Source organism: Eleutherodactylus coqui, chromosome 6 (genome assembly GCF_035609145.1).
Source record: "Eleutherodactylus coqui strain aEleCoq1 chromosome 6, aEleCoq1.hap1, whole genome shotgun sequence".
Taxonomy (NCBI): Eukaryota; Metazoa; Chordata; class Amphibia; order Anura; family Eleutherodactylidae; genus Eleutherodactylus; species Eleutherodactylus coqui.
This window is the reverse complement of record NC_089842.1, coordinates 182,390,662-182,400,896: the sequence shown is the minus strand read 5'-3', so window position 1 is coordinate 182,400,896 and position 10,235 is coordinate 182,390,662. Positions and strand designations below refer to the sequence as shown.

General features: G+C 41.3%; 1 protein-coding gene across 1 annotated transcript in view; it reads right to left on the bottom strand.

Annotated features, from left to right (window-relative positions):
• Positions 1-2,692: 2,692 nt before the first annotated feature.
• The window catches only part of COX16 (cytochrome c oxidase assembly factor COX16), a 64,599-nt gene continuing 57,056 nt past the window's right edge, over positions 2,693-10,235 (bottom strand). The window contains exon 4 of the mRNA XM_066608404.1: positions 2,693-3,084. Coding sequence (XP_066464501.1) covers positions 2,971-3,084 — 114 coding nt within the window. The 3' untranslated portion in view covers positions 2,693-2,970. The remainder of the gene's footprint in view (positions 3,085-10,235) is intronic.

The window sequence follows — 10,235 nt, the reverse complement described above, 5'->3', positions numbered from 1 at the left end:
ATACTACGCCAAAATAAAAGGACAGGAATGGGTTCCTCATTTTGTTTCGGACGTTTTGATAAGTAATTTGTATAGTCTCGGATTATAGGGCGCATATGGCAACCCAAAAACACAAAAGTCACTTTGCTAACAAAAGGTAGTCACAGTGACAGAAAAGGAATGATTAACATGACTACCCACAACAAATCTGTTTTTGGGGGACTTGTGATTGCAGCAATGCAAATGGGGTAAACAGGTAAAAGTGTCATCTTGGACTATACAGTTCAAGGGGCCAACATCTTAAAAGTTAGTCTATAAACTCCCCCCCATGATTTACCCAGTGCACACTCCATGCATGGACAGCTGTTGAGGCAATGTTCAGAAAAGCGCAGAATCTCATTCTGTCCTGCTGAACAAATGCTCATTTTCTCCAGACTTAATCCTTCTTGCTTTCTGAACACAGGACAATAGTTTGCCAGGAATATATTAAAGATATACTGCCAGGCAAGGAAACTTCTATACTAAATGCTGTCCATATGTCGGTTGACTGTGGATAATGCATGCCAATGGGGTTTTAATTCCATGCTGGCAGATAAATCCCTTGACAAGAAGCAATACCAGCACGTCTATACAATTTGCTACAATCTAATATCAGCATATACACAGAGGCTTTTAATCAGTGTAGGCTAGCAGAGAACAGTGCATGTATTTCCAACCTGCTTACTGACTGCTGTCCATTATAACAATGAAGTAAACAGAGTACTTTGTCTCAAACCTCACATCATTTCACTATATAGGACTGGGAATACTATACATAAGTGTATTGGATACAAATCTCTCTTTAAACCAAGGGTACGCAACAAATTTTTGTAAAGGTCCACTTACCTGAATCAGATGAAGGTCCGGCAAACACCGGCAATGAGAGTTAAAACAAGGCACATAATTATAATTCCGTATACATTATGGTACGATTATGCTGATATCAAATATGTATAGGTTTTGTTTTCTTACTACTTTTGCACTTAAAAAACGCTTGCTATATTCTGGGACCCACAGCCTTTTTTTATTTTTCCATCATCGGAGCAGTGTGAGGGGTTTTTGTTTTTGCAGAATGAGTTGATGTTTTCATACATACAATTTTGGGATACATAAGACTTTTTAAATGCTTATGAGCCTGGATACCATACACAGTGATAGTGATTACAGTGCAGTTATCTCCAGTGTTCACGTTAGGTCTTCTCCAATTGGCGTCGTCTGTTTTGTTTTGCGTATCTATTCGGGCCCAGACCGCCATGAAGACTTCTTCTAGCCATGACTTTTTTCTGCATCCCATCCTGCCACAACCCCATTCTTTTTCCCCATAGTAATAGTGCTCACTCTGTGGCCCCAATTAGTAAAAGTGACTCCTCTTTGGTCTAATTCAGAACTAATATGCCCCTGTGGCCCCATTTAGTAATAGTACCTCAAGTTACTAACAATGCCCCCCTCTGTGGCCTTTTGTAATATTGCCCCTATGTATCCTCATGTAATAAAACTGCACCCTCTATGGCCCCTACAGTACAATTAACCCCTCTGTGGCCCCATTCAGTAACATTAACTGTTCTGTGGTCTCATTTAGTACTATTAACCCCAATGTGGCTCCTTTTAATGACATTAAACCCGGTATGGCCTCATTTAGTGACATTAAACTCCAGTGTGGCCCTAGCCACCTTTATCAATAGTCTCCTCTCTCAGAATGTCTGGCCTTGCTAAAAACATTTTGACAGTTATGGTCAGTTACTCACCGTCACTACATAAGTTCTGGCCACCGCACGCTGCTCTGTGCCAATGTCGGGCCAGCTAATGAATGTACTCTACTAGAACAGGATATGGGAGAGGAGTCAGGATGGACTCTGCATCAGCAGAGAGCAGTGTACGGCAGCACTTGCACCCGTACCCGTAGCAGAATCCGACCCTGGCGACGTCTACACCTACCTGTTTTTCTTTTTCTGTACTGTGGATGGTCCACATGCCTCGCTGTCAGACATGCGCAGTACAGATTTTTTTTCAAACGCCTGCCTTTTCCGTGGAATCCGCGGCCCATCCGCAGCGTCAGTAAAACCGCAGTAAAATGCAGCATGCTTTGATTTCTCATCCGCTAACAAAAACCGCAATTGGTTTCCGCTCGTGTGCATGAAGAATCATTTTACCATAGCATGCTATGGAGGGTTATTGCTGCAGAATGCAGAGGCGGACGCCCGCTCCAGATCCCGCAGCAAGGATCTGCCCATGGGCATGAGGCCTTGGCCCACAGTCCACCTGTTGAGTTCCCCCTACTTTAAACTGTCTTACTATCTAAACACTATATGTATATTGTAGTTAAAGGATATCTCTCTCTTTGAACGTATCTGCAGCACCAAGTTATACAAATATCATTTCATATAATTTACTCAATAAAAGCTATATAAAAGGTAGTTTCTTCGCTTACTATGAACAAAATACCTGCGATGATGATGATAATAATAAATGTTACAAAACTATCATTAATCACCTATAAAGCATTTATTTCACATAGGAAGCAGCTTTCGGCTTTTTCCTGACTGCCTTCTGTTCTGCAGTGCCGACAGTTCTGTACAGAAATCAATTTATATGACTGGTACTATGTGAAAGATTTAATATTCTGTTTGCAGCAATCATGTGCAGAACTCTGAAAAAAAGTACTTGAAGTGCAGGATTGCATAAAAATGGTTTAATATTAATCAAAAGCAAGTCTCTGAAAACAATCACAAAATCACAGTTCAGGTCCGCACCTCATGAAGGTCACCTGGTGAAGAGATGGGACAAAATGTATGTATACTCGGAGCCAGCTTCTTATTTGAGGCGTGGGGCCACTAGAAAACATGGTTGGCACAGAGTGAGAAATTATGTACATGAAATAGAATATATTCATGGTTTCTATCCTCGGGAAGCATCTCTATGAAGATCCCCTCTCCATCTGGAATCCATTACATATTATGTCTTTTTGCTGCTGTTCATGCTCTGTTGCTTTTGGTAGGATTTTGAGTCCTCCCATGGACGAGGCCCTCGGATGTTTTTCCACTCTTCAAATTTGTTGTCCTTTATTTTCTGCATAAAACATAACATGAAACCGGCCTGTGACATATGGAAATAGTATGGCGCAAACAACAGGAAATGAAAATAGGATTCGGAACATTCACATCTTGAAACATAAATGAGTACAGGCGGTCTAAAATACAGGCTGTAATCAAGTGCACAATAAGCAACAGTTGTACTTGTGTTCAGACCATTAAAAACACAATGCAAATATATTGGAATTAACAAGCAGGATTTGACAAGAGGGCTAACATTTATTCTAAAGAATAGGTAATAATGGTCAATATGGAAAGGATTCTAACCATTTTATTAGAAATCTAATACGTCAACAGATAATTTAATTTGGGGGGTGCATGAGCCGAGACTGTTACAGTTGCTAGACCGAAGTGTAGCATTCAAAGACTCTTTTAGTGTTTTACTGAATATGTCACAAGCGAGGCATGATTGTTCTCAGCAAGAGAAACCAAGTAGTCTTGTAGATATGATACCTTTTAATGGCTAGCAAAAACACAATGTTATAGCGAGCTTTCCAACCTACTCAAGGTGCTTCCTCAGGCTTAAAAGGCTTCACAATGTGTATTCAGGTACATTTTGCAAATAGAGGATGGTACAATGCCTCTGCAGCCCCATCTATTGGAAGGCAACTTCCCTATAAGTCAGCGGTGTTAAACTCATTTTCACCGAGGGCCACATCAGCCTTATGGTTGCTTTCAAAGCGCTGATTGTAATTGTAAGACTGTATAGTAACATTGACCCCCATAGTGGCCTCAGTAGTAATAGTGTCCTCCATAGAAGCCCCAGTAGTAATAGTGACCCCCCCCCCCCATAGTGACCACAGTACCAATGGTGCCACCTATAGTGGCCCCAGTAGTAATAGTGCCACCCAAAGTGGCCCCAGTAGTAAAAGGGTCCCTTGTAGTGTCATAGTTGCTCTAGCAGTAATAGTGACCTCAATAATAACAGTGCCCAAATAGTGGTCCCAGTTGTAATAGGGTCCCCCATAGTGGCTCCAGGAGTAAAAGTGACTCCTGTAATAGCAGTGACCCCGATAATGGTCCCAGTAGTAATAGTGACCCCCACAGTGGCCACAATAATAGTATCCCCCTAGTGGCCCCAGTAGTAAAAATGCCCCTTATATTGATCCCTGTAGTAATAAGTTACCCTCGTAGTAAGTCCAATGATAATAGCAACTCCCCCTATTGGCCTCAGGACGGCACAAGCAGACACTGGGATGATGTCAGCGGTCACAGACTCTGCACTCCTGCCTCTGGACCAGAGCTGCAGGCTGGGTGAGTGGAAAGGCCACCGCCCTGGTGTCTGACGTGTGCTATAAGTCATTGTCTGGTCTTTTAATAGGCCTTAGATCATGACTGAAAATATAAGCCAAATCCAGAGAGATCTCCAGAAGGAAAGCATAACCTTACACAGATAGGCTGCTTAGGGGGTTTCACCTCTCGTCAGTGTACAATAGGTTTGTTGGGTGAGAGGCCTGTGATATGAATAGGAAAGGATCTAGTTTCTCCTTGGGGCGAGCACCGAGAAGGTGTGAGGAGACTTATAAGGCCATGCATGCTCTTCTGGGAAATGTAGTATGCAAATGGGAGATGCAGCCACATCCATTGGAAGGTAGCTTCCATTTAAGTCAATGTCAGACCTTCTAACAGGCCCTGTAACATGACATTATAGAATACCAACAACACTGTTTTATGGAAATCAATGGGGGCCATACGTTGACATCGGTACACACAAGATATTACATGTTGCTTTGATTGGCTTGTGCTGCCCATGTGGGCAACACTGGACAGTCAAAGCAGCATGCAGTGCCTTAGACTACCAATGCCTACTAATGCACAGTGCGCTTCAGGCAGTCAGGAGCAGTGCAGCCATCTTTGTTTCTCCAGGATCGGAGGGTCGTTTTAAGGGTAGGAATTTGCACCACTTGCTAAAGCATTCTGTATGCACAATATGTACCCGTTCCCCTTTTCATCCATTCCCCTCTTCCATCTTCAGACAGGGAAGAGTGGACACTATTTCACTTACTGCCTTAGGAAGCAGAAAGGCTAGAGACTGTGTGTGCAGTTTTTAAATAACAGACATAGCCAATGCATTTATAGTGCACTCCGAGGCACAGCTCGGCAATACATTTACAAAAATACCTGCAGACACATTTAAAAGTATGAGAACACATAAAAAGTGCATTTAGAAGTATGACGGATGCTAGGAGTAGTCATGAAAAATGATGCTCTCCGGCAGAGGGGACTAGAAATAATTCTTCTGGATCTGTTATAATATGGGAGACCGGCTGCCGTCTACACTGAGCAGATAAACTAGGAAATAAGATATTAAGGGATGACAGTGTGTGTGTCAGCAGCTGCATATAAACCTAGAACATATACACAGAGCTGTCAGGTGTATCCCTGTGGCAAATAAATGATCGCAATTTATCCCCTTCAGAAGCCTATTATCACAAGACTCCGCTCAGTCACCTTCACATCCTCAGTTTTACAATGCAATACAATAATAATATACACATACTGGATCTATCATTTATATCACTGCAATCTATACGGATGCGGATTAATATATGGAAACATGGTATTGCAGGGCTGATGTTGCGTGATTAAGTTCTGGTTTTACTTCGCAAGGAATGTATCTCAGGCCTGTACCAGCTCCTTTATCGAGTAAAAATACTGAAACTTAAACTCAAAGAAGGACCCAGGAAGGAGTACTGTGCTGCAGCTTGATGGGGGGAGAGGAGTGCAGTTGCAGCATAGGGTCCAATTTCCATCTCTAGTTGCATTGCAGTTCTATGAACGGCTGTCATATTATTGACTATTTGCGAAGAGTTACTTTGCACTCTGGAAGCAGGAAACTAAAAAGATGCTCAATCTAGCTTTAAGCACATCTGGGGAAGAATTTCTGCAACTGAAAACACCACATTAGTATAGTATATGTAAAGTACAATATTTGTAGATGTTAATGTGCATTTGTTGAAAAGGAGAATTTTCCTTTAAAGGGCTATTAGAGATTAGGGTGGGTGTTACCACAGGGACCCTCGCCCATAAATAGATCTAGGATGTGTTGGCCAAACATGCAACTCTATGGACAGTACATAAACAGTTATGTGTGCATGACCTGTGGATAGATAATAAATGCAGATACTGGCTTGAGTTACTAAATCGGATCCATAGAAGTCAAAGAAACCACATGTTTTGGAAGAACAACCATCATTTAAACGTAACCTTTATTATAACTTATTAAAATATTCCATTGTAAAAACCGATTGGAAAAGGAGAGCGGGAAGAGGTCAGACTTGCAGAGTCCTGCCTGTATCACATGACCCTTCTCATCGAAAAATTGCGATAACTGCCCTGATAAGGGCGATCCTGACAGGAACCTCCTATCACTACCCTCTCACAATTTAAGAGACTTTCCTTCTGCATTATAATTATAGTCAGTCAGTAAGAGGTACACGCCATATATTCATAAAAGGTTGTGCATTAGTCTTAATCTTGACTAGTCAGAAAATTATAGATGGACAATGATAATTTTGTCTACAAATACATCTACCTAGGATGCATTGCACACACACAAAAAAACACTGCATGGCAATGACCTCTTAACCTTTTGGACCACATACTTATTTCTTACATGCAGTCAAACAGAGTTAGAAAAGTCCTAGCCAGTCCAGATATTTGAGATGTTTTATCTCAAAACACACCTGATACAACTAATGAAGCTTTTAATTACTTGCATCAGGTGTGCTTAAGACAACACCGAGTTGCAAATGTGTGTTCTTATGAGGGATTCTATTCAGTGGGTTGAATAATTTTGAAACCACAGTAGTCATTAAAACTAGAATTTTGGGATGAAGTTGGAGAAACCAATTGTTCTATTTGTTGTGTTTAGCAATTTGAAATGTCTTTTCCTGATTTTTTGGAAACAACCAAAAGTCTGTATTTTTTAGTCAATAAACAATTTCCAAAGGGAGCATGAATAATTTTGATTGCAACTATATTAAATATACTTTCATATAGAAACACAGTACCCCTTTTCATAATTATCCTGCTACCATTTCTTTTGAATGCACGCGAATTTGTAAAATGTTAAAAATTTTTCATCATGTTAGTCAGTTATCCCAACTTTATATTTTCTACTTTTTGTATTTTAAAATTGTACTATTTTTCAAAAATAAGGTAACTAAACAACCTGACCATACTGCTAAGAAAAGAGGTGTTGTGTGTGCATATTATATATTTTTTCCCTCACAGAGCTACATCTACAACCTGTCACTGCATCTAGATTCTCCTCATTGTTAGCTTATATGAAGTGCCATTCAGAAGAGAAGCCAAGTACAATTTTGAAGTATTTAAATGGTAGTGTAAGAATTTTTGCCCACTTGTAATTGTATATGGCATACATCCCTAACCTGCCATTATTATTCTATTGTTATTGCAGACTGCCAAAGTATTACATCTACAGAGTGCTTAGGAAACAAAAGAAAAACTCAAAATAAAGTCAAAAGGCCACCGGCTGCCATTTGACTACTCAAAGAAATTACACACCGCATCAGATCTGAAAAATATAAATGGATTGAAATAATTAGTAAAAACGCCAAGATCAGACCAGACAGCCGGGTCTTTCAACTGTCACACCTTTCTAATGCGATAAAATAAAAAGGAACAAAAAAAGCTTTTAAGAGAAAATTATATCCAAAATGCAATATGATAATATATCAAAGAACATACTGCAGTGGTTCAAAATACATATACAAGGGATTGAGTACTTAATTAGGACCTGCCATAGCCTTTGATCAGCGGGGCAGGCTGCATAGCTTTACAAACGCACCCCCACTAACACCATTACTTTTCGACGGTCTACACTTTTTAGTGTCAAACATGATGCCATCTATTGGCACTGAGCCGTGGAGACCTCCAAGCTGAGAGAATACTCATGCTAAGCGTCGTGTGTAGTGGGAGCAGGGGTGATAAGAGACACCGCTGTAAATCTATGCAGCCAGCCCCACTGACCAGAAGAAGAAACAGGTCCTTTTTAAGCCATATTTGATTTTGTTCAAAATATCTTGCCATTTTGTTCACAATACCTTGTCACCCTCTGCATTCCCCTGCCCTTGCAACTCTCGGGACTCATTTGGAAAACATAGTGAGTATTTAGGACTTAGTGGTGTTTACGGTGGTTGGTTCTGGGCTTTAATCGCGTGCCATTGTAAATATACGGGTGCAGGTTCTAATGTCCTGCAATCTAGCAGGAGCAGGTTGGGTGCTCAACTTTCAGAGACAGCCGGGGACCTGAAGAAGACGGCAGAAGTGGTTTGTAACTGCTTCATTCTACTCTTTTCCAGCATAAATTCCACTCCATGAGGACTATGTAGAGAATAGAAGCAGCTGTGGTGCCATTTCGTTTACTGCACCCAGTGATCATGCGATTGCCACCGACTCCAGGCATGGCAGATCTGCTGGGTCTTAGCAGATTCCCATCCAGCATGGCCAACGACTATTGTCACACTAGAGGGATGTTGTAACTGGGGCTCCTATGGATGACTTGGTGACAGTGGAGAACTGTGAAATGAGAAAAAAAAAGAGAAAAAAATGGACAGTGTGCATGTCTGCCAGAGATCTTTGAGCAACTGCCTGTTTACTGTGATTGGAGGCGGATGGGCTGAGAGCAATCTCCAGCCAGTCCACCTCCACTCACAGAATGACTATCGCTCCTGTGTAAGAGCAATTGGGCTCTAATGTGCCCGACCCTAATCCCGTGTAAAGGGACCTTAAGATGCAGACCCTTGGAGGCATCAGCCATGTTCTGTGTTGCTTTGTTTCTCTTAACCTGCCTCGTTCCAAGAAGCTTACAGAGTTTACACGTGGTTTGTCACAATAGTGGACATGAAATTTCTGCTAAAACCCAGGTCACCAGATCAACTGTAAGTTATGCAATGACAAGATAGAGGAGAGAAGGACATGCCTAAACCAAGAACCAGACAACACAAATATTAACATAAGGGGCCAAACAACAGCTGGGAGGGATTGTTTGCAGACCTTGCTTTTCCACTATCCAGAGAATCTGCAAGCGAGTGGAAACCAAGTCCGTGTCAGCATCGTACGATGGGAGCTGCAACCTATCAGATAGGTTGCACAAGCTGTCCATCACAAATCCATCCAAATTCCTGCTCAGGTGATAAAGTAACCTACAAGCAAATTATCGGTAGATGCACCTAATTTTCCACACGTCTAGACTGGGAACGAGCTCTTCAATTGTTACATATATGGTGCAAGAAAATAATTCTCACCTATGAGTAGTAAACACTGCAACACTTCACTAGCAGAGAAAAATACATGTGGTTACGCAAATGCACAATATTCATTCATATGATACAAACATGTCTGTAGGTAAAGTAGATTGGATAGTTGAACATATCTCCACACCTTCCTGATGTAAATGGAAATACATCCAACATGTACAGATGTATTCTTCTTTAGCTTGCCTCTTAACAGCATGATATCATGAAGTGCCGTGCTATCAGGGTGCTTTAGGCTGCTTTCACATCTGCAGCGAAAACTCTGGTTGGAGATTTAATTGCAGATCCGGCACAAAATGCCAGTAGAAATAGCACTGCATGTGGGGCTTTATCTTCTGGTAAAATGCCGGAAACCAAACGGACCCCATTATGGTCAATTGGGTCAGTTCAGCGCTTTTATGATCCATCATAAGGCGGACCCATTCGGCCAGGGGATTCCCCTTTCTTGCTCCCCAAAGGGAGCAGGAAAACAAAATCCCCACTGCAGATGTGAAAGTTGCCTAATTTACTTTTAATTACTTTACAATGGGGTATGTTGTGTTAAGATAGGAGAACAATAGCTTTCTAATGGTCTAAGATAGGATAATTTTCTGTTCTGTGCCATCACAATCGAGGTAAAATTTGTCCCATCAGTATCTTGGCCAATCTGTTGTGTCTATAGCCAGCTTAATCCCAATTTACACACAAAGATGATCATTCAAAATTTGTTCAAAAGATAGGTAGAATGACAGTTTGAGTGATCATTTTGCATAAGCTGCTGATGGGCACTAATGCCCATTAGGAGCTTATTGGCTTCATTTGTGTGTAAATGAGCCTCCCTGAGCTGTAGGGGGATAACAGCAGGTGG